The sequence below is a fragment of the Aythya fuligula genome, chromosome Z (assembly GCF_009819795.1).
Source record: "Aythya fuligula isolate bAytFul2 chromosome Z, bAytFul2.pri, whole genome shotgun sequence".
NCBI classification, from domain to species: Eukaryota; Metazoa; Chordata; class Aves; order Anseriformes; family Anatidae; genus Aythya; species Aythya fuligula.
Genome location: NC_045593.1, coordinates 81,694,938 through 81,719,718, shown reverse-complemented (window position 1 = coordinate 81,719,718; position 24,781 = coordinate 81,694,938). Strand labels below are relative to the sequence as shown.

Sequence of the window (24,781 nt, the reverse complement as noted above, 5' to 3'; positions counted from 1 at the left end):
TGCGTGATAAGGTTATAACCTGGCGGTGCTGTGGGTTGCGCTGTGGGATACCTCTGCAGTCAGTTAGGGTTACGCTGCTGTCAGGCTGTATAGCCTGGACTGTGCTTGGAACCAGTGTCAAAACAGACTTGGTATATACGGATTAATATATTTTTAGGAGGACAATCTCAATCCTAGCAAGCCGTAAAGCCGGAACCCGCACCGCCCCCCGCAGGCTGCGCACACAAACACACACACACAGACACCAGGCGCAGGCGCACAAAATGGCGGCCCTCCCCCATGGCCACCACACCGCCCCCTCCGCACGCCGGCCCCGCCCCTTCCGCGCTGAGTGACAGCCCGGCGGCCCATCGGCGAGCCGAGGGGGGCGGGCCGAGCGGCGGCCGGCAGCCAATCAGGCGGCGCGGCGCGGCGGCGGCGGCGGCAGCAACATGAGCTTGTCCGTGAGGTGGGGGCGGCAGGGCGGGGGGCGGCGGGCGAGAGGAGGGGGGACGGTCGCGGCCGGGCGGCGGGGGGCTGCGGGCGGGCGGTGGATCCTCGTTGTTTATCACCCGAGGGGATAAACGGGGCGCTGGAGCCTCGCTCGCCTCCGTGGTGAGGCTGCGGGTTGTCTCCAGGGTGCCCGCTGGCACTCGTCTCCAGGGCGTCTGGAGGCTGGGGCAGCGGGGGGGGGGGTGGCAGCAAAATGGAGGGGATGGGGCGGTGCGGGGCCGCCTGGAGCAGCGCCCTTTGTGCGGTGCGTACACACCCCAGCAGGCAGGCAGGCAGGCAGGAGGGTCCTTCTGGCACAGGAGTTGAGCGATAATCCGCTTTCAGGCTTACAAAGCTGCCTGCTCGCCCTCTGCAGCCAGCCAAGGGCCACTGGGGCTGCGCAAAGCTGCGGTAATCCAGAGCCCGTCTGTGCTGTCCTGGGGGCTCTGGGGATGCGCCAGGTTCACCCTGTGCAGAACACAGCCTTGTCCACTTAGGGGATTTCTGTGGTACAGCCCCAGCTGTGCTTGAAAGCTGAACCCCAGCTGCGCAGTGAATCGCTGAGATTTGATTGAAGTTAGGTAGCCTTCTTTTTCAATAAAGGGGAAGTAAAAGCGGCTAGCTGCAGGATTTGGGAAACAAATATGCCTGAAAAGCAATGTGCCATTTACACACGTCGTGGTTTAACCCGGCCGGCAGCTAAACACCACACAGCTGTTCACTCCTCCCTCTCTGGGATGGGGGAGAGAAATGGGAAAGCGAAGCCTGTGAGTTGAGATAAGGACAGTTTATTAAGACAGTAAAATAACAATAATGATGACAATAGTACTGTTTATAATAATGTGTACAAAACCAGTGATGCACAATGCAATTGCTCACCACCCGCTGACCGAAGCCCAGCCTAACGCTGAGCAGTCTGGACCCCACCCCAGCCTGCCACCCCTATGTATTCCATACCATGACCCCATACGGTATGGGATATCCCTTTGGCCAGTTTGGATCAGCTGTCCTGGGTCTGTCCCCTCCCAGCTCTTGCTGCACCCCAGCCTGCCTGTTGGCAGGACAGAGCTTGGCTTGGTGTAAGCACTGCTCTGCAACAATTAAAACATCAGCATGTTATCATCACTCTTCTCATCCTAAGCCAAAACATAGCACCCTACCAGCTACTAGGAAGAAAATTAACTCAGTCCTAACTGAAACCAGGACAACACACCAGTTATCTTCAAGCACCTTACATGATGTGGCACAACATGCATTTTTTCTCTGCTGCAGATGAATATATAATAGGTTTCTTCCTGAAAACATGTAGAATTACACAATAACCAGATGGGAAAGGACCTCTGGGTGCCATCTAATCCAGCTTTCTGCTCAGAGTAGATCCATCTTGAAGCTGCAGGAGGTTGCTGAGGTTTTTTCTGGCTGGGTTTTGAATGTTTCTAGCAGCGGAGGTTGTTCAGCCTGTCATTGTGGCTCTTCCTGTACGTAACTATGAGAGTTTTCCTGTAGATCCACTTGCAGCTCACCTGTTGCAGTTTGTAGTTTTCTCTTGTCCTTTGGATGTGCACCTCTGAGGGGAGCCTGCCTCTGTCTTCTCCATCTAATCCTCTAGACAGTGAAGGACTGTAGTGGGTTTATTTGGCAAGGTTTTGGCAGCGGGGGGTGGCCTCTATGAGAAGAGCCCAGCAGCTGCCCCATGTTAGATAAGGGCCAGTTTCAGCCACCTCCAAAGGAAACCAGCACTGGCCAGAGCTGAGCCAGTAACTGATGTTTTTTGTGCCTTTGTGAGAGTAGATTTAGGAAAGGAAACAAAAAGTGCTGGTTAGCAGCAGCTGGGAGAGTGAGAAGTGAGAGCCAGCCCTGCAGCCCCCAGGTGGGTGCAGCAGGAGGGCAGTGGCCTGTGCAGGGAGAGGCCCCTGGTGGAGCAGGCTGTCCCCCTGCAGCCCATGGGTCCCACATGGAGCAGATCTCCACGCTGCAGCCCCCCCATGGGTGGAGGAGCCCCCGGTGGAGCAGGTGGATGTGGCCTGGAGGAGGCTGCGGCCCATGGAGAGCCCCCGCAGGAGCAGGCCCCGGGCCGGAGCTGCAGCCCGTGGAGAGGAGCCCCCGCAGAAGCAGGGGGTCTGGGGGGAGCTGCCGCCCACCCGTGGGGGAACCGCCCTGAGTCTGTTTTGCCCATGATGATAATTGTTGAGTGATCTCCCCATCCTTATCTCAACCCTTGAGCCCTTTGCATCATATTTTCTCCCCCTCTTGCTTTCAGGAGGGGGGCTGAGAGAGCGGTAGTGGTTGTGTTGGAGCTCAGCTGCCCAGCTGCATAAAACCACCGCAAGGACAACACAGATGGCATGTCTGTGGCCCTTCTACACCTGCTCCTTCTGCCCCCATCACTTGGGTCAGAACAAACTCGGCTCCTTCAGCTTCTCCTGTATCAGGTGCTGCGGCCACCAAGGTCTGCCTTAGAGTACAGAAAACGGATAAAGCCTCTGCTGTACTGGGGCACCCCCAGCTGGATGCAGTACTTCAAGTGTGGCCTCGTGATTGCGGAGTGGAGGGAATTACCACTGCAGTTAGTCGAGTTTTTTGACAGGGTGATCTGCTGCTGAGCTTGGTGCATACCTGATGCTTCCAAGAGCGAGCTTTCAGCCTTCTGAGAGTTCTGGCTGGTATCACCTGTTACCTCGATCGAGTGCACAACTGCTTTTAGACTTCTTGCTCTGAGGCAGACATCTTCCAAGCAATCTGTCTGGATTAAGCATTCAGTCTCTGATCTGAATAAAGCACCGTTAGAGCAAAAATTATACACTGCTACTTGATCTGAGTAGCCTTTACCTGTGTCATCTTCATTTTTTTCCATTCTCCCCGTGACTTTTTTTTTTTTTTCTGTCTCTGTTACCTGAATATTTAGTCTTATTTCTAGGCCAGCAAAGAAAAAAAATATTTGTCTTGGAGTAGTATTTGCTGATTTGGGGGACTTGAGCCTTTTATATGCAACAGAAGCAGATCAAAAAAGTTTTCAGATTAGTGTATCTATGATAATAAAGGATTCAAAAAAAAAATCCTAAGTGTCAAGTATCTTTGGAATGTTTCTGGCCAAAAAAAAGCCAAAGATCTGTGGCACACAACACCCACTGTAGCAGCTGGACATGAAGTTAAAGCTGTAGCTGCATCTGTGCCTCAAAACTCTTTCAGGTAGTTTAGAAATAAGGTGTTTTCAGGAGTTGTGTCATCTCAGCTGCTAACCTAGTTTGTAAAGTCAAGCATTCTTTTCAACAGGTAGTTTTCCTTACACTTTTTGATTGTTTGCTATTTATCAATTCACCTCTGCTGATTTTGTTTTGGGTGGGGGAGTAGCAGTGCTATTCAACCTGCACAAAGGGATTGTCTGTTTTGGGTGTTATTTTATATTGGGAGGAGACAAGCTGGAGAGATGTCGAATGGGGATGGTAGTGATCTGTGCCATTATGGTGAGTTTCTTATTGGTGGAAAACATTATCTATAGTGGTATCAGTAATCAGTTACACTGAATTTCTTTCTTCTTGTATAGGAATGAGCTTTCAGTGGACAAAATGAAGAAGAAGAAAAGAAGAGAACTAACTGAGGAACAGAAACAAGAAATTAAAGATGCCTTTGAGTTGTTTGATACAGACAAAGATAGAGCAATAAATTACCACGAATTGAAGGTATTTTTTTTCATTTAATTAATTTTAGGACAGGCAATATATATCTTCTTCTAAGTGAGTTTTTATGATGGCAGCTGCATCTTTAACAGTGCTCCATGTGTTTCATCTCCTGCCAGGCTGAAGGAGTGGAGATATTCAAAAAAGAAATTGCAAATATTGCATTGATGTTTGCATGGATGTACGATTGAGCTTTTTTCCTCTCATTGTACACAGTGCAGTCACGGAATTGCTCTAGCATTCTGTGTAACAGAGATCTGAATGCTCCCCAGGTGCAGCTTGGGCAGGCGAGTAAGTGGGAAAACAGCTCCTGAAAAGCTGTCTTGTAGTGCCTTTTAGAGGCACTATGTAATGTAATGCTTGGTGTTGTGAAAATCCACAGGTTTTAAAAACTGAGCTAGAAGATGTAAGTCAGGTTTATTAAGCTGCTGACCAGAAACTAGAGCTTACCCACTGTGCATTTTTCAGCAGGGAGCCTATAGTCTGTAGGAATGAGGTGTGCTTTTTGCTGTGCTTATGAGAGGGACTCTGTAGTTTTTCTTCCAGTGAAGGCCTCCCTTGTTACTAGCTGTCTGCAGATGGAGGTTGGGATGGCAGTCCTTGTTCCTAGCGAGTCCTCCTGTCTCAGGAAGCATTGCATTAGTTTATTAAAGGCTCTTTAAGCCTTTTATTAATTGCTATTCTAATTTTAGTGGCTTGGGGAGGCTAGTGTTCCTGTGATAGGTACAGTAAGATTTTTTGGGGAAGAAATGCCTAATCCAAGCAGCTGGTTCCACAGTCTTGCTTTATCTCAAGAAAGCAGTTAAAATATTTTCTATATTAACTTTATTCCAGAGTTTGGGTATTTTGTCTCTGCTGAAAGCTGCTAATAGGGTACCACTAGGGACTGTTGGTACAGTTTGTCCTGTTAGTGTGCTTGGCATTCCCAGCTGTCTGACTGGAAATACATTTATTAGGTGTCTAATTAAATATGGTGCCCCTGAATTTAGTGCTGTTGAAGAACAGAAAGGTATGGAGTAAAGAAATATCTCCTTCTCTACAATGTCAGCATGTAGCATAGGGTTTGAAAGGCTATATTGAACAGGATTGTGGCTTTCTATTTCTGGTTCTGTGTATGTTCATACGTTTGAATGCAGTCAAGGCAGTGTGTGCTGAGGATTGCCATGTCTGTTGAAATGTGGAAACTAAGCATGTATCCCTAACCTAATGGAAAAATAAGTGTTACTGGTTTATGTGGTTGTAGTTACACTGGTATCAGTGGAAAAGTGGTAAATTGAGTCTCTTGTAAGACGACTTGTAAACTTAGACATGTTCAGTAATTTAAAGAATGCTTTTCAAGTTAATCTTGGAAAAGGGGACAGTACTTGAAACTTGTTTTGAAAATCAGGAAAGAAGTCTGCTTTCCTAAAAAGCATTTTATACACTGATTTTTCCACTTATAACCTGATGTTTTACGTGCTCATGTTAATTTTAGGTGATATGTTTATACAAAGCAGTTTTTGTTTTTATTTTATTTATTATTGTTGCTAACCCACTGATACACAAAATCAGTCCTGGGCAGTAAGGTGCTTGTTAAAAACAATAAACTTTTAAAATCTGTAGTTTAATATTCATATTTGGTTGCACTTCCATTTTCTTCCAAAAGGTGGCAATGAGAGCCTTGGGTTTTGATGTGAAAAAAGCTGATGTACTGAAAATACTTAAAGATTATGATCGAGAAGCAACAGGCAAGATCACTTTTGAAGATTTTAATGAAGTTGGTATGTATTTGATTTTATACCTGTAGAAGACTACCTTCAGAGAAACTTAGCCTACAGTAGTGACTGGAGTTTGGGCAAAGTACTTTGTGTGCATTTTCAGTAACTGGTTCTACTGGGAAATAGAGGAGGGAGACTGAATTTCATATTTTTATTCAGAAACATGAACAGTGAAGGAAAGTAACTTTTTGTATATTGAATAGTCAGCTGATAAATGGAGATGAATACATGCTACAGCAGTGTAAAAGGAAACAGGCTACACATATTCCTTATCTGCATAAAACTTCTACAAAGGAGTAGCCCCTAACTTGAGAGGTAGATGTTTTTGTGTTTATTGATTTTTGTAGGACTCTCCTTCCTGCTTGGAAAAAGTAGTTGGCACTGGTTTTCATTGGAAGGAGTGTACGCAGAGACAAACTGTGAACTGAATACAGATTTCATATAAAACAGAGATAAGAGAAGTTGAAGCAGATGCTAAGTATTGTACATCAAGGATTTTCAGCTGCTGATAAAAACAGTGAATTTCATTAGGCAGCTTCTTTCATCTGAAGAGTGTGTGTTTTGCATAGTTTTACATACTTTGTATATGGAGTGATCTGCAGAATTAAAAAAATGAGGGATTACGTTTCCTTGAGGATTTTTAGATTGTTAGACATAAATTGTACTTTTGTATACAATTCATATTTACCAAAAATATAAACTGGGATCCCTTCATATATATGTTACAGCTTTATATCTCTATTTCATGATTCCACTCCATGTGTTCAGGGTATTAAATTACATAAGGTTTCTGAAAAAAAACCACCACCATAGTACTGTTTTTGGATACAAATAACTATCTGCTTGGTAATGGTGGAACAATTACTGTTATAAATGTGGCAACCCTTAGAGATTTTATAGGTTAGGATTGGAGAAAATGTGTTGTTAATGACAGATAATATTTTTTCCTTAGTCATATTCCAAGTTAGGGCAAATTCTGAGTCAGAAGAAAATTGAAGTCTGTGGGGGAATAAAATTGATCAGTCCTTATTAAAAAATAAAAATTAAAAAAAATGATTTAATACTAGATCCTAATGTTCGGTTCTGTCACAGCCAGGACCAATACAAGGTAGGCGATCAAAAGTGCTGTGAGAAGCTAGGAAAAGTCATGTAGAAAGCACAACATGGACCAGGAAGGCAATTGCACCAATCCAAAAACTTGAATCTGATTTGAATGGAGTTATAACATGATACGTCCTTGTCACAGAGTTGAACTTGATACCAGTTGTGGCAGAAAGATCAGGGGGTTAGAGAAAATAGGTTATAGAAACGATTATTCTGAAGAGCTGGCTGAATATAGTTTTTAAAAAAATGTTGAGCCATCAGTTTTGCATAATTATAATCTGTGTTTTAAATGTTGGAACTGACCATCTGAAATGTATAAAGATACAATTGTATTTTGTCTTGTCCTGTACAGACATTTGACCTATGATATTTAGAGACATAGTGCTTTATTGTTCTTCAGCTAGTGTTGCAGTTGCCTTTCTGCCAGAAAAAGTAGAATTTATCAAACGATGTAGTGCTGTTATGCAATGTAGTTTTAGATAAAAATACTTAAATAAAAATCTCAGAGATTTTTATATGCATTTTAGTATACATTATATAAATAAATACCTAAATGTATAAATATAGAGATATGAAAATACAAAAACCTCATTACTATAGTGAGCTTATCTAAGCTTGAATCTAATAGCTTCATTTCAAATTCACTGAGCCAGAGGAGGCAATCCATCTGCAAACAGTAGCAGATGCTAAATGCTTCTCTTTGCACAAATTAGGATGGTGTATCTTTAATGACTTTGTAAAAGTCATTAAAGTCCTGTAGTCATGTAAGTCCTGTAGTACAAGACTAGCAGGTACGAAGATGTGAAGGTATTTCAGAAATGTCTGAAATAATTACAAGCAAAATATTTTTTGTAAAACAAGCTAGTTTGCCTGTTTTCTCTGTTGCAGAAGCTAACAAATGGATTTGGTAAAAGGAATAACCAAGACTGGTGAATTCTTTTAAAATGAACATCCTGCAGCTCGTAGTTGTGTCCTTTTCATGACCCTTGGGCTCTGGTTTTGTTGTTGGGATTGCTTTTTTCTTTTTTGGGGGGCACTTTTGTATATAAAAGAGAAGTTCCATATGAATGTTATTCATTACTTATTGCTGTTGCAGTGTTCTCCCCAAGTCAAAACTGTGTCCAGATCATAACATTTAAAATCAACAAATTAAAATATCTGTGTCTGTCAGAGCTGATGTTTTTTTTTTTTTTTTTTTCTGAAGTGCAAGCTTGGAACAGAGTAGGCACATGTATATTTTCAATTTATATAGGAAAGTCTATTGAAAGCACGAGTGTGTCTAAACTACCATGTAGCTTTCCCCTGTAACTGGTGTATGCCAAAGAGAAACTCAGCTTGTGAGAAGCGTTGACAAAGGTCAGATAGCTGGCAAGCAATTTATGCATATTGAATTGGAATAGATTAAAAATGGAAGAATAGATAAAATCTGAAATAGGCTGAGGTGATAGGAAGAATGTGTGTTTGTCATGCTGAATCTTTTAGTCTAATTTCATTATCCTTCCTACAGTGACAGACTGGATACTGGACAGAGATCCACATGAAGAAATACTCAAGGCATTCAAATTGTTCGATGATGATGACTCTGGTAAAATAAGTCTGAGAAACCTGCGTCGGGTTGCTAGAGAACTGGGTGAAAATATGTCCGATGAAGAACTACGGGCTATGATCGAAGAATTTGATAAAGATGGAGATGGAGAAAGTAAGTATGAAGAGTTAAAATCCCATATAGTTCATTCTTAATCTTCTCCCCTTTTAAAATGTTGTATTAACCTGAAAATGCCTGAAATTTTAACATTGTCATCTTTTTCTTTTTTTTTAAAAAAAAACCCTCAGCTCAGCCTTGATTTTGCTTACATATAAGAGAAATAGTTTTTGATACCTACTAGCCCTGGAAATGTATGGTGGAGTCTAAAAACCAAATTGATTTCTCACCTTCAAATTCATCACAACTCTTAATCAACCCATGCTTATTAAAAGATTTGTTAAAGTTTAGCTGAAAGCAGAAGTAACTGAATTCATACATGGAAGAGTCCTTGTACTACATTACATTCTTATTTCTGTATGAATCAGTGAGAGTAAGAATCAGGAACCCTCTTACTGATTCATTAATGTAGTCATTAATGTAGTACAAAGTGCTAAGAGGACTTCTTTTGATCCTCTAGTCCAGTATTTCTTAAGTGGTAATGTGTCACTGTTGTGATTTCAGCCTGTTAGTGTAATAATCTGTACCTGACTAATAAATCATGATGGACTTAACCCTGGGTCCAAGCAGCATCAGCTGGGATGAGTCTCTAATGTGCTTCTGGGCTCAGAGGTGCTGAAGAACTCGGTGTGAAAAATTGCTCAGGGCAATCAACAAGGTCTATACAGAGTGGGCTGCAGAGGAGGCTTATTAGCTGGATAAAGAATGAAATAACAAATCTAACTTGATGCTATGCTCATTAAATCTTCGTAAGCACGTCAGCTTAACGGTGGTGTCTTCCCCCGCCTCCTTCCCCTTAAGTTAACCTTTACATTTACACCAGAAACCTTAACACATGGATTTCAGGAGCCACTCACTTCAGACAGTCAACACAGACGCTGCATGTCCAAGAATCACAGAAACCTGCTTCTGAGGTTTTTGTTTCTTTCTTTTCTTTTTTCTTTTTGGCCATTCTCATCTGCGATTTCAGTAGCAGTTCATCACCTTTTTCAGAAGCAGTAACATTTCTATTTGTCAGCAACATCTGTTGGATTCAAAACTCCAACAGTGGGGGAAAAACAACGCATTGCTGTCAGCCCTGACAGACACTTTTCTCTGTTCTGCTTGTGGTAGATGTATGCTCCAGTGTGGAACAACAACTACGAGTTTGTCAGCTGCTGGCCTGTGCTTGTTTGCAGTTACTCAAGTACTGAAACAGTCAGATGGTTTTCTTTCAAGAGGAAAAACAGGACATTCAGACAAGATAGGTGCTGTGGAAATGCAAACTTTGTGTCAGTGCAGTGGTGAAAACAGGGAGCCTGAAGGCAAAGATAGCAAAAGCTCTCTGTTTTAATTGCCATTAGAGTGTTATTGTTGACACTGTTACTACAAGAGTCACTGCATAATTGAGAAAACTTTTCTTTCCTTTTGGAAATACTGTCTTCTGGTATCTCTCTGTTTTCTGAGGCCCTGGTTCCCTAATAAATCCACACTGTGTAATGCTGGTGTTCCTCCACATTCCCAGGTGTGTCCTCCCACACATTGCTTGCATTGGTATCTGTTTCAGTAACTGCATAGCAAGCCATCTACCCAGACTAGCTATTTGTTATATGCTTTATTTTGAGCTTGTTTTATTTTTTAAAAGGAATAGTTATAACAGCATTGCATTGCCTGTATTACCTTTTTTTTTGTATTTCTCTAAAGACTCATATTAGTTTTATGCGAAGGAGTAGCTGTAGAGGTGAGAGCAAGTAGAAAACATCAGTCCACATGCACATTTTGTTCTTTGTTGCTCTCCTGGAGTTACCAGTGGAGACACCTGAATCAGGATCACTGATGGTCTTTGACTACAAGCTAATAAAGACCTCTAGCTCCTTTTAGGAAGGGCATAATTGTGAGAAACACTCTGTAGCCAATAACTTAGGCTCAGGTGAGGATCTCAGTGAAGCAGCAATTTATTGTCGGGCACGCCACAAGCAGGAGAGCTCACTGACTAGTTCCAAAATGCGGTTGATACCATTTTTGATGACAGGACCCTTCCCTGTCATCATTTTCCTTATTTATCTATTAATTTTCTTTCTTAGAGTAGTCTAGCACAAGATTGAATATGAAAGACCGGCAGCATAATGCTTTTATGTGGTACTGTTTATCCATCATGTTCTGTGTTTTCTGTCCTTTAAAGAAAACTGGTGCTGCTTCTAGCTTTGAAGATTCATTCTGAAAAAGTAAATAATCCCGTGAGTCACTGTTCTGTTCAGTTTCAAACATCTGGGTCATGTAACAAAATTTCACTGTCATCTAGTTCTCCTTCTTTTCCTGCCAAGGAAAACAAATCTGAAAGTATTAGTTGGTAACATTTTTAATTGATGCCTTAAATACAGGAATAATACCACTTGTGGTTAAATGCTCTTGTTACATTTGAAAGATTGTTTTGTTCACAGTGAAATAAGGTCTGTTATGTGATATCCAGGCTGCTTGAACCTTAGTCTTTGTAGTGAAACTACTGAGCTGTGCTGGTACACTCTGACAAACTAGCTGCTGAAGTATTCTCGACATATTTACATCTGTCTTAAAAGGGTAAATCATCTTATTTTCATACTGCTGGTCTTAGGAGTGACTCCTGTTTTGGAGCATGGCTGTTTTTAGAAACTCCGTCCTGTCAGTTTGTGCTGTTTTTGTCCTGTGTAGATGCATCTATAGGAAACATAATCCAGTGTTGGGTCTTAGATTCTGGGAGAAAATTATGGAGAGGTGGGGAAAAAAAAAAAGCTCTACTGAATTAATATGCTTTCTTACCTCTCCAAGACAACATTTTCTTCATATTAACTGTAATAATGCTTACTTTATGATGATGTATGCAGTAGAAATGAATGAAATCTGAGGCTAGGGAAGGCTGTGATTGCTTCTCATTTCATTGTGACTAACTTGTGAACAGATCCTGAGTCTGAGGAGGATTACCTGGGTTACTGGGAATTGTTACCACATTTCTCTTTGCAGTTTGTTTGGATGTTGGAAAAATTGTTTATCATTATAATATTGTATTTCCACTTAGCAACATTATTGAACAAAGATGTTTTGAACCAGAGAATATTTCGGTAGGGATGTTTGCATCTGTGGTTCTTATAACTTCCTTTGGCTTCCAGTTTTGGGATGTGTGCAGTATTGAAACTGGCTACGGAATATTTCTGGAATAGTCTTCAGAAATTGTATCACAAGCACCTGGGTAGAAGTTGTGTCAGAAGGAGGTGGGTTAGTATGAATACCGTAAGCATATGTATTTTTTTTTTTAAATTACTTTTGTTTTGTGTCTTGTTAAACAGAAGTCAGTCTCAGCATAGTACTTCTGGGGAGAAAGTGTTACTCCCCTCTGCCTTTTTGACCTTTTCTTTCTGTATTTTTCAGTAGTCCATCACATAACCGGGCAACACATGAAAGACTCTCCAACTTATTCATCCATCGTTTTGTCAGTGTACTGGGGGAAAAAAAAAAAAAGAAAAAAAAATCCTCAGTACGTTGTGGAAATGCGTTCTTTTCCTTTTCTGCAGAGCTGTTCAGCCATTCTCATAAACACTGTGTTTCTGTAATCCCACAGCAGAAACAATTGATTCCAAAAAATATAGCAAATAATTTGCCTGTACGAGGTGAAAATTCAGTCAAGACATGAATATTGGTCATTCAATCTACTTGATAATACCAGGGGTGTGTTTGTTCTGTGCAGCCCTTGATGCTGGTACATCGTCAGCTGCAGGAAATGGAGGTGAACACCCATGCAGGGAGCTGAGCATTGTGTGCCCTGAACAGCAAGTCTGTTTAATCACTGTGGGAAAATATTTTCAAATCTAATAGTTAGAATAAAAATCTAGTCCACTACTTCTATTTCTCTTGTGCAACAAAACACAAGGGTCTTGTATTTTGGATTTTTTCTTAAAGTTCAGTGCTTAGTGTCCTACTTGCAGGCTTATGGCTGAAGAGGTAAAAATAATGTAATACGTAGTTCCAGCTTTTGCATCTTTTTCTGTGTCTAATGTTTGCCCTCTGGTCGGTAATGTCCTGGAACAGTACCATAGAAATAGAATAATCTGACATGCATTTAGGGCTTCATATTGGACCGACAAGCTGATGTGCCTGCAGGCTTGCCTACAAAGGAAGGCATTTGCATCATGCTGCAGTGAGCATTTGGGCTATTGGGGGTATGCCGTAGGTCCTGGAGAAGGACAGACCTCTAAAATCTTTCTGGATCCTGTAACTTTTTCAGACCATGAAGGCAGGTAAGCACTGGAGCCTTGGAGATGTTTCAGAGCCTGAACAACCTGATTTAGCTAGCCTGCTTTGAGCAAGGGATTGGGCTGTGATTTTAGTGTTCAGTAACTCAAAAGGTATTTAAAATTCGTAAGAGTAATTAATTTCTCAACACAGAATTATGCATTTGTTATCTTTTAATAGATTTAGTGTATTCGTAGAAATTGATTGTCTAAGTGAATTAGAGGAAATTCAGAGCTTACTCCTTGTTAAATGCTGACAAAGATACATAATTTACTTTGTATGTAGCAAGCCATTTAATTCAGAGCCTTGCATAAGGTTCACCAAAGACTAGGGAAGAGTCTTCAGAAGCAACAGTAGAAGAGAATAAGTGTAAAGTGTCGGGGCGTAGTCTGAGCCCAAGCTAACTACTCGTCCCTCTTCTGACATCTTGACTACTTGGAGAACAACCAACGGCTTCACATTACTAACTGCAATTTTATACTAATAATTTTTCCTGATCTGTGAAGCTGACCATAGCCTGCTTCATTTTCATCTTTAAAATCTTAGTAGCTTTGCCAGATGTTTGAATCATACTTTTCCAATTGTTAAGTTTTAGGGAGTAGCTAGATTTCTGTGGTCATCAGCCAGATGTGTGTGTGGTTCCATCTAATTTCTGTTCTTACAACTAACCTAATTAAGTTTCATCTCAAAATTCCTGCTTAATGTGGCTTACTGAAAAGCTTCTTTGGACTCCAGATATGTTCTTCAGATAACTGCTGTTGGGAAAGGTCATGCACATTGAGACTATTGCTCTCTTCATCAAGTAAACAGTGAAACTGGAAATTATCTTAAATAAGATAACCTGTAAGTATTTTTTAAAGCAACTTATTGGCTTCAATGTCTACTCTCTTTTCATTTTTGTAACTTAAAGCAATTTCAGAGGCTTAACAAGGGAAAGGAATATGTTGCCTGTTGACCAGTATAACTAAATCATATGGCACTTGTTTTATATGCAGAAAAGCTTTAATTGATAATTCCAAACCCATATTTTTGTGATTTTCAGTGTAACTGACCAAGAATCAGAACTATTGCTGAATGTAAAGCATTATAGTAGAGCCAAAACAGACCCAAACTCATCTGTTCTATTTTCTTAAATCTGTTCTTTGTTCCTCATTCTGCCCTTCAACCTTCACTTTCTAGGAATGAATCGATAAATATTCATACACATAAATATCCTGTATATGTTTCGTAATCATCCACCCTCTCCTCTTATCCATATTCTTAATTATTTCAGCATCTGCTCCAAATATATTCCCCTTTTAAATAGCTAGAACTGTTTCTCAGCTCTTTCACACCTTCTCAGTATCTATTTTGTAATATAAACCATTAAAATGACGATGATTAGTATCAAATCATTGCTAGCCACTACATTCTAAGAACAAAAATGCATTGACACATAATTAAGGTGGAAAGTACATACCAGTACGTAAGAGAGAACTTGCAGAAATGTTGTGATCATCTGAACTCAACACATGATAAATTTATCAAGTATAGAAATATATGGTTATATTTGAAGATATCAATGAGGTAAAGTCGTAGAGATGCTTTTTAACATCACACAGACAACGTTGTTCTTATGTGTAGTAGAATCCGGTGACTGACTAACATTTCAGGATCTATGGTCCTCAACTAGATTAAAATAACTTGTCTCTTATTTTTTAAAATGTGTTGCAAGAGGGCAGATTTATTTATTTATTTATTTATTAATATATTTTTAACGTAGTTAATTTGCTTTGCTTTCTTCCGGCTTTAAATGTAACTCATGTTTTGCAATACTTTGTTTAGGAATAACTTGGGTACGCTGGCTGGGGTAGATAATTGTCGGGGAAAATCTGTCATACGTGTCTGGTCTCTTCGTTTCACTGAGTTACTCTAATCATTCCCCAGCGCAGTAATTAGTTGCAGAGTGAACATGTTCATTGGCTAACTCTTCTACAGTGGCTCTGTTTTAACATATGAGTAAGGTCAATAGCTCAGGTATAAGTGCAGCAAAATAATTAATGACTGCTAATTAATTTATTATTATGACTTAATTTCTTCGAGTACATTTGTGTAAAATTTCAGTTAATTATAACTGTAAAGTGAAGAAAGTTCAGATGGGGGAAGAGCTTGTCAAAAGTCCTTTTTAATTCTAGCTAATTTATTGAATCATTAGTAAATTATCTTAAAATTCATTTTGTATTTTGGCAAGTGTTACAGGTTTGGCAGAGAGGAAAATGATGGTGTGGGTGTGTGTTTTTTTTGTTTTTTTGGGGGAGGAGGAACACGAAGGTCTGAATGATGACTTGAATAAAACAGAATTTGATCATAACTGGAACTGCTGCATTGTTACTTGAGAAGCATGTGTTTAATACATTTTATTTACCGTGTTTAACATTTTAATATATGTTAAAGTCATAAAGTGGCATGTTTTTGCTTAGCCATCTTTTTAAATACTTTTCTAATATTTTTGTTTTCTTTTTAGAATATTTTTACTTTCAGCATCAGAAATAGTAGCTTGTTATATACAAGCTAGATTCTGGCTTAAGTATCACACATAATTAAGATTGCATTCTGACTTTAGCCTTTTACATGCAAAAAAGAAAAAAAAAGTGAAAACTCTGTTCTAAATGGAAAAAAAAATCATGTATAAAGCGTGGTTAGCAATCTGTCAGACCCAACAAATACTAAGTTGGAAACCTTCAGAGAAAAGCATAAAACAGATACATTATTTTCTCTTTTGTTTTATGGATATTTGCTGTTTTGTTTGTCTAATATTTTTCTTTCTTTTTTTTTTCTATAGTCAATCAAGAAGAGTTCATTGCTATTATGACTGGAGACGTTTAACATCAGAAAAGAAGACATGAATTCGTGGCAAAAGGGATGAATTAGTGACATCTGCCATTCCAATATTTTCTACTTTGTTTCTGTAGAGTCATGTAGAAGATTACTTTACTCACTGATCGAAATAACACAGGCTTTATATGCTGGTACTTCGGTACTTTTTACAATTAATTATTGTCACTCAAGTAATTGACACAGCATATTAGAAGAAGTAAAACTACGTTTCAGAATGTTTGAGTACTCACTTGTAAAATAGCTTTGTATAAGATTTCTAAATTATATTGTCTTGTAAGAAGCGTTTGAAGTTAACTTTGTGTTATGATTAGCTATAGCCTTAGTTTTGATACATAAGGTTTGACAAGCTTCCATTTTAATAAAATATTCTTTACTATTGCGACTTGAAAGTCTTTGTTTTTGTTTTATTTGAGCCAAACAATAATTTAAAATCCTTCAAACAAAATGTGCGTTGTTTTTTTTTCCATTTATAGATTTTTATTTCTGTTCTAGATGAATGGTTACATTAAATGAGCAATCATTTCCACCTTTATGATGGCAGAGGGCATGCAACTATGCACGGTGATACACACTATAGCAAAAATGTGCATAAGTCATGCAGATGACAACCAGTGGCTCTATTTTTCAGTATCTACACCTCTGATACCTGTGGAAACAGTGGCAATTGTTTATGATGCATGTTTAGATGTTCTTTCTGCAGTATCTAGTTGGGGCAAAAGCATTGTAGGGAATGAATTTTTCAAGTAGTTAGAAAGACTGGGTGTATTTCTAGCTTACCAGGTGTCTTCCAGATTGATATATCAGATTGATATTCTGCATTTCCTGCCTGTTGGTTATAGTTTCTGCCTCTTAAATTTCAAATTTCTATCAAGAATTTGCTTGTCTTGCTTAATCCTGTTATTAGCTTTCCTGTCAGAAGAAAAATCTCTTTAAACTCAATAATCCTGGGCTTATCAATAAGTGTGCCCTGCACAAACACACGGAGCTTGCAGTTTACTGGAGACAGAGGTTACAGTCATCAAAGTTGATAGATTTTTTCCTATTACATTTTCAAGTGTGTGTTATAAAATAATTATGTATGAAATACTGTGGTGTTCTCTATTAAAATAACAATATCAACATAGTCACACAGAAAGTTACAACAATGTGAACCGTCTGGCAGTGGCTCTATGTCACTGATCAAGGAATATGAATAGACACCTCACGTGGGGCAGAGGACCATCAGCTGGGATTTCCAGCCTGGGTTGCTCTTAGAGAGGTCTTAAAAGCAGACTTTGCTAGTAAGGGACATTATTTTTGTTTAAGTATTTCCATTTTGACCATAGCAAAGTGAATTATGAAAATGTAATTGGGGGAAAAATGGTAGGGATAAAATTAACAGGAGATTACTGGGAGTGAGGGAGTAAGGGGCTGATACTCACCAGGAAGTTGCGGTCATCTTCACGTTCAGTTAATGTCCCATAATTAAAGTTTGAGTAAAACTTCCTCTGCAGTGTATTGGAAATTGGTTTGTGTAAGCGGGAACTTGCTCAAGCAGTAGACAGCAGGAAATATTTTCAGGATGAAGACTGGTGTTTAAGGGGGGAAAAAAGTTGCTACATATAGTATGGACATACTTTTATACAGATTTCAATAAAGAAAATAAGGAAAGGGTAAAAACAAGTTGAAGGATTCTACCATAGAAGAGAAAGTCTTGCCTGGGAGCAAGTACTACAAACCTCTTTTAACCTCACTTCACATGCTTTGGAATACAATAGCAAAACCAACACAACAAAACCCTATAACTTCTTTAAAACAACAAACAAACAAACAAGCCTACCATTAAGAAAAAAAAAAAAAAAAAAAAGCAAAGCAAAAAACAACCAACCTTTAACCAATATTTTGCAATTTTAGCAGATTAGTTTGAGAAGGGAATTATTCAAGGGCAGAAATTTGATGTTTGGGAATGAACTGCTCTTAACTATTTGCTAGGAACAATACAAATACTGTGTTCTTCAGTACTTCCTAGCTTTGCTTTTAACATATAGACAGTTCTGGGGACATTTTTATTTTCAGCAGACAGTGAGAGTGATAGAAAACTTAAAATGGTCCCTTAGCAGTCATCAAAAAACCATTTTTCACTGAGTATCGTACCCTTATTTTGAATGTTCTAGTTTTCTAATACTCCATTGTGGCTGTAAAATGACTTTTGGATGGTTTTTATGGGGACATTACTGCTCTGTTCCTCAGAAGATGGCTGGTAATTACTTCTTGATAGGTATTGCTTCTGGTTTGTAACTGGTTCAGTAAGATGTGCTTTTTCTCTTCTGGATTGAGGCCTTATTCCACAGCATGCTTAAGCCATCAGAAGTCGGACAATGCCAGCGTTCAGGGCACATGTGAAGGAGAAGTTGCAGCCAAAGGGGAGGAGGGCCCGTGGGTCCATGCTGGCATCTCTGTCCCTGGGCATAGCTCGTGGGGACCTTTTGCAATCCAGCTGCAGCCCAGGAAAGCATTTACCTTGAGATGTACACCGCAGTGGCCAAGTGTGGTTGTGGCGTGAAGCTGTGTGGGCAAATCCTTCCATTTTCAACCTTTTGTCTTAAGTTTTGCAGGGTATGTGCAGTTCTGGGATGTCACAGCTTGCTAAACCATTAAAGGTGGCAGAAGCTTTTGGCACAAATCACAGAAGAGGAGATGGTTGTACTGGCTGAGTGACTCCAGTGGAAGGTTTCACTCCTCCCAGATTGCTTGTAGCTGCTCGTAACCACTCACATCGTTGGAGGTTTTTGTGTACTCAGATCTGATGGATGCACTGCTCACATACCCAGGCCTTTTTAATTTCGCACACATGTGTCAAGTTGGGCTCTGCTGTTAATTAAGCAAGGGTTGTGAATGCAGCTCGCCGTGCTGCACGCACAGCCCTATCTGAAGTGAGAGCCACGTCTTTCTTTGACATTCTCATTAGGTCAAGAGTTTACAGAAGATGGTGCCTGGCACCAGCAAAACTTTTGTGGAAGTCATTTTCTGTAGCACTCTCGCAGAGAGATAATTGCCACTGAAGTGAGTCCACAGGGATGCTGGGAGTGTTTTCATCACAGAGAAGTGATTCCACGGAGATAAGAGGTCAATGTTTTGGGCTCTTCTCCCTTCCCTGCGCTACACAGAGGGAAAATCTGTGCAAACCCACGCGGGCAGTCCCGCTAATAAGAAGGAAGCCAGAAGAAATACCATAAACATCTAGAGATCTGCAAGTATCTTACTCTTCTGGTAGCACAAGTGGTTCACCTGCTGTAAAACTGTTGCTAAGCAAACTGAATGTGTTGGCAATTACCAGCCGTCAGAAGTGATAGCTCTCAATATATAATAAGTGGAAGCTCTCCATATGTAGGTCTTTTTTTGAAATGCCGCACGAATGTTGGCCAGTGGAGGTTGTGTTTGTCACATATGCCCTTACTCATTTGAAAACTGCCTCGCTTTAAACGAATACTTAAAGGAAGTCTAAACAAATAAAGAGATTTAAAGAAGGAATTCCTTCAGACATTCCTCCTACAGGAATATGGAATGGACTATGGTACAGGAATATGGGAAATGACTGCTTTACTAATAATTATGAGTAGAGACCTGTTTCCAGCCAGGTAGTACCTGGAATGCTTTTCAGAAAACGTTCTAACCATTTGGATAAACATCTTTTATTGCAAAGGTTAATTGCAAATGCGTTATCTTCATGTAAGTTCATAAATTTCTGAAAGGGTCTTTCCACATTTCTGACTGTTTCTGAGAAATTTGAAATTTAACTAACAATAAAACCCGACTTACTGGTTGTGAATAGAATGTGGACATTTTGTGTTGGCAGAAACTTGGAGGAATTTACACCAGATTATGCAACCTGCTTTTACTTGGATGGGTGTCTCAGGTGTTGGAAGGACTGGCTCCTAGCCTGCTCCAGGGGGCAGAGGAGATGCAACACAGCATCTGTCCCCATTGTAAATTAAAATTTAGGATAAGAAAGAACTGTCTTAGAAAGCAGCTACACGTTGAAAAAGGAGCTGTGTAAGCTCATATAACAAACAGGTCTATTTAACCCAGTTATGATGGAAAATGAAAGAAATAATCCCTTGGGCTCTCTTGTTTATTGAAAGACAGAGCTACAATAATGCAGGTCAAAACTGTATAGTAATGTGCTACATCAAGGAACACAAAAAAAGGAAATATCTATATCATACTTGTGATTGCTGTGTGTAAAAACAAACCACAGGCCAACACACGAAGTAAAATGTAATCAGCAAAAAATGCTAGTTAATGTATCACACTATAGACCTCCCTTAGAAAGTCATTTGGAAATAAAGATGAAAATGTCCAAGGGCTTAAAGAATACGGTTGGCAGCCCACTTTTTTGGGGCTCCTTAGTGCTGAGGTATAATCCTGCTCAAAATGTAGCTGTCAGAAGAAGCATTAACGAAGCCGTCTCCGCAGTCTCCACTGGAAGTCAGATGATTCCCTGCTACTTTTAAAAGAGCGAAACACAACTCCCACTATCATAGCTGAGGTTTCGGCAGCTAATAAAATAGGTACTGATGTCTGGGGCTATGTGAGTGAACTAATTATGTCTGTTTATAATGGCTGCCACGTTTATAAAAAACAGTCTCAGTGCTAACAACATCTAATTCGTTACTTTGTGAAACATTCTGAGTATCATGGCTTGGAAAAGTGTTATTGTGACTCATTTTTGTAAAAAGGTAATATGTGTTGTCTTTCCCACACAGCTCTTTCTGACAAATTGATTGCATCCTTGCCAGGGCAACATTAATGGCAAAATCGATTTATATTATATGCATTTTCTTACATCTAGGTGTTTATGAGGTGGAGTTAGTGCCATGTTAGTGATGCACCAGGAAGAATTTTGACTTGATTGCTTAATGAAGGACCCCAAATGAAGTATATATCACTTCAGCTCTGCTTCACGTGTTCAGAAACTCGCACAAAAGTTAACCACCTTTTTTGTGTTCACATTTCTACAGGCTTCTGCTTGAAACCTGGTAGGTTGCATTGGTAAGAGGAAATCTGAAAGGACAAGGACAAGTTTTGTCAATTATTTTTTTACCCACTAGGGGGACCCATTGTTATGACTAAAAAGTGGAATCTGAAGTTAGTGAAACGAGAATAATCAAATGTCAGGTTGAATTTTTATAGCAGAAATCTTTTCGCTCTGTGTGTACACACATCTGAGAAACCTGTGTGCCTATTCCACCTGCATAACACAACTAGCCAACTAATATACAACTTCTACACAGTAGAAATTAAACCAGCATTTTGCACATGCTGAAAGCTCACCTCTCTCTGCTGGATCACTGTGCATCTTTACTTTGCAATACAAAGAGACAGAAAATAGATTAATTGCTCGTGATACCCAGGCTTGACTAAGAAAATGTATATTTGTTCAAAGATGTGCTAGTCGTTCTGTTTTCTTTCGGTGGAGGGGGGAATAAAACTATTATTTCTCTCTCCTGACAGCTGAAAGCAGCCCCATGTCCTGACTGTTTCCTGCTCCAGACACGCAGCCTTCTCCTCCATGGGCTTTGCATCTCTGTGCTCTGATGCTCAAAACCATCTCTGGTGCCTGCCTGGCATGCTGCGTTGCCTTCCTCCTGTCTCCTCAGCACACAGCATCTGCTGCCAGGCTCCTCTCCCTGTCCTCCTGATCTGTCCCCTGTCCTATGCCGCCCTCAGCATCCCTTTGAGCTTCCACAGACATCTCGAGGTTCATCTCATGTAGTGCTGCCCCAGCCACAGCACAACTCTCAGAGTGCGCTGCCTTGCTCAGGTAAGTCAGGTGTGAACAGACTGAAAAAACAAACAGTAATGGAGATTTTGGCACAAGGTGTTTTTTTTCTGATCAATGGTCATTTCATCCTGGTGTTACGTTTCTGCCGCTTCTCCCGTGCCCCCTTCTGGGCCTTCTGAGTCTGGCTGCTCTCTTGTGTCAGGATACATGTGGCACCCAAGCTTCAAAAGGCTGGGGACAGCACACATCTTGGGAGTGCCACAACAAAAAGCTACGGACCTTGTTTCTTACTGCCTATGCTGAAATCATTTTAATGCTGTTTCTAAAGCTTCTAGAAACCATACATTTTCTCTGAGCAAGGGTATAAAGTTCTCTTAGTTTTTGTTATTTCACTCATTTAATATTTTAAATACTTCTAGATTTGAGGGAAACACCATGTTTTCAAAAAAAAAAAAAAAAAAAAAAAAAGTATTTTTGCTTAAATATGCTTAAAAGGGTGGAAATTTATCTTGATTTTGCACTCAAGTAAAATGTTTTTTCCCAGCATAAAGGACCTGGTGTCTGACTGTGTTGTGCGACCATTTAAAAACTATTTCAGCAAACTGCACATCTGATCCCTTTCAATGCCCCTTTCTGATGCCTTGTGTCGAGCATTGGGATGAAATATTCAGATCATATCGCAGTTAACTAATGGGTCTGCAGCTCCCTTCCACGATGAGCCGCAGGAGCTGGGCACCTCAGTCCCCAGGGTCCTGGCCCTTATGTGTAAGAGGCTTTGAAATCCCTCTGCTGTCATTGGAAAAGAAGTGCCCGCACCCCCACAGAAGTGACTCAGCTCCTAAATCACGTCGGTGTTTTTGCAGTCATTACCTTCATCCTGCGCAGGAATTTTGATATTCTATGTGTGGCAGACTTCCAGATATTTTTTACTTTACTATTTATTTATTATTCATGGAAATTTAAGCTGGGGATGAAAACAATTAAACTGCAGGTGTTTTCGTGAGGCTGCGGTGTGGTTGAAATAAAAATGTGCATCTGTTTCTCTGTGGGTACCAAGGTGCTCAGCAGCAATGAACCTGGTGTGGGCGGCTATGTGCTAGCCTTTGTGCCCCCAGCAAACCTCAGGAGCACCAGGTACAGGTGTCACGATGACCCAGCAGATTTTAGGGAACGGTGGTTTCCACCCAGGGCTGTGGGGTTGGGTCACTGCAAGCACACTCTGTGTGATGAGCTTCCCACCTGAAGTGCCGCTACCTGGTTTTGCAAGCAGCGTTGCTGCCATCACAACACCCTGTCGAAGGGCAGAAGCTTCCAAGGACTCCCTGTCCTAGGGCTCTTCCTGACCACTGCTCAAGTAACCCCTGTGCTGGCATTTTCTGCCTTGTGAAGACTTAACCAGGCCATGGAAATTGACGGGCAGGTGTTGCACTGAGTAAAGGAGTTAAGTGTCCAGCATCAAGCACTGACTCCTGGAAATCCTGCTGTGAAGCAGCACACCCTGCTGAAGACAGACACCCTGAAGTCTGTCTGTTGAAACTTTGTTTGGTGCTAATGTCAGTCCGAGCCATTTTAGTTGAGCTGGTACCTGTAGCCTGGCTCCTGCTGGTGATGCACACAGGGTGGTGGAGTTATCCCACCTCCTGTTGAGGTGCTGGGCAGCCTTGGAGAGGGTCTCAGGGCTCTCCATCTTTCTTCTTGGATGCTGTAGTTCGCTGCTCTTTGTGGCATGCTTTGCAGAAAACATCAGGCAGGGAATTCACGGGGCTGCATGGGGCACATAAAGCTCACGTTAGCACGTGTTAGCATGCAAAGAAATGTGTTCATTCAGATTCTGTCCCAGGAAACAAGGACAACTTATGCAATCTAGTAGGAAATTACCGACTGTGGAAGCTTTTCAAGCTGCTGCAAAGGTCTCTGATCAGTAAGAATATGAGATATAAAAGAATAAATGAGCTATAATAAATACTGTAATAATACACTTGCCCCAGATTTTATTCAGTGCAAGCTAGTAGCACTTCATTCCTTGCTACTTCTGATTGCTAAATGACCATCTAAAAATGTGCAGGGGGTACGTATTTATATCAGATTTCATTTGCAATCATTGATGGTTTATTATTTATTTGTATTGGCAGATCTAAAAATTAAAATTACCTAAATGTACTGTTAACCTACTTTGATTGCAGCCTGTAAAATGTGTGCTTTAAAAAACCCAGGAACCTAGTCGCTGCTTCTGAGGCTGTTTTTCTTTTCAGCTTTGGAAAGAAGTATTTACATGCAAGGGTAACGATGCTAAAATTAATAAACTAAGGAATCTTTGCTCAGAAGAGACCAAAAGAAACTTGTGTGTTCTGAAATTGATTAAAATGCATTCTCTTTGGCTAGAATTGAGTTGGTGCCAGAAGAGTGGTCTCAAACCCATGTGGAAGATTTATTCTGTAATTTATTTATTTACTTTTTTTCATAGCTTGCAAAATCTCTGTGTAAATAAACAATATACCCTAAATCCAAACTAGCCAGGTCAACTGCAGTGTTTACTCAGCCCAATGTGCACAATTAAAAAAAAAAACAAAACACTAGTACAAACAAGAGTGTAATTACTGTGAGCTCTGTTTTGTTTTTTACAGACTCTTCTTGGTGTCTGACACTTGGTATTCTCAGATGTATATTAATATGGCTCGAGGATTCCTCATTTAAATTACTGTAATCTTAACTGCATTCTGAAGTAAATACAAAGTTTCATAAACTGCGGAGTTACTTAAATATTGCTATTTTCCTTGAGCACCTGCTTTTCCTGCTTGTTAGAAGTAAGCTTTGTGAATACTGATTGGCGTCCTCACTCAGCCCCAGAGCTCGAGCCAGGAGCATATGATGGATTTCACTTCTTCGCTATATTTGAATTTTAAAATCTTACCTTAAGAAAGAAAAACAAATTTAAAGGGCGGAAATTCAGTGAAAGGCACCCAGAAAATCTATCGGGATCTACTAACTTGCCATTTCATCTAAATATAAAATATGCACAGCAGTTGTACAACTGTATGTTTATATGCAGCTCGGCATTTTTGACTGAAAAAGAGAGCTTTCTTAATATAGCCTAAAGTGTGATTTCGCTTGGAAAAGTGAATCTGTAAACTTAGCATCATGTTTATTGTCTTAATGACTTTTCAAATTCCAGACTTGATTTGTACAC

At 40.4% G+C, this 24,781-nt stretch overlaps 1 protein-coding gene across 2 annotated transcripts; it reads left to right on the top strand.

The window, feature by feature from the left end:
* The first annotated feature begins 391 nt into the window (after positions 1 to 391).
* Positions 392 to 16,212, top strand: CETN3 (centrin 3). Of its 2 annotated transcripts, none has more exons than XM_032206493.1 (5): positions 392 to 448; positions 4,016 to 4,151; positions 5,794 to 5,908; positions 8,517 to 8,708; positions 15,775 to 16,212. In XM_032206493.1, the coding sequence occupies exons 1-5, from the start codon at positions 432 to 434 to the stop codon at positions 15,816 to 15,818; spliced, it is 504 nt and encodes a 167-aa protein (XP_032062384.1). In that variant the 5' UTR covers positions 392 to 431; the 3' UTR covers positions 15,819 to 16,212. The 2 variants fall into 2 exon arrangements, with proteins under 2 accessions (XP_032062384.1, XP_032062385.1); XM_032206494.1 differs by having other exon boundaries at positions 420 to 439.
* Positions 16,213 to 24,781: the final 8,569 nt, after the last annotated feature.

Coding starts and splice junctions, on each gene's coding strand:
- CETN3 (XM_032206493.1), top strand. Junction 4,152..5,793: donor TAAATTACCACGAATTGAAG/GTATTTTTTTTC, acceptor TTCTTCCAAAAG/GTGGCAATGAGAGCCTTGGG. Junction 5,909..8,516: donor TGAAGATTTTAATGAAGTTG/GTATGTATTTGA, acceptor TCCTTCCTACAG/TGACAGACTGGATACTGGAC.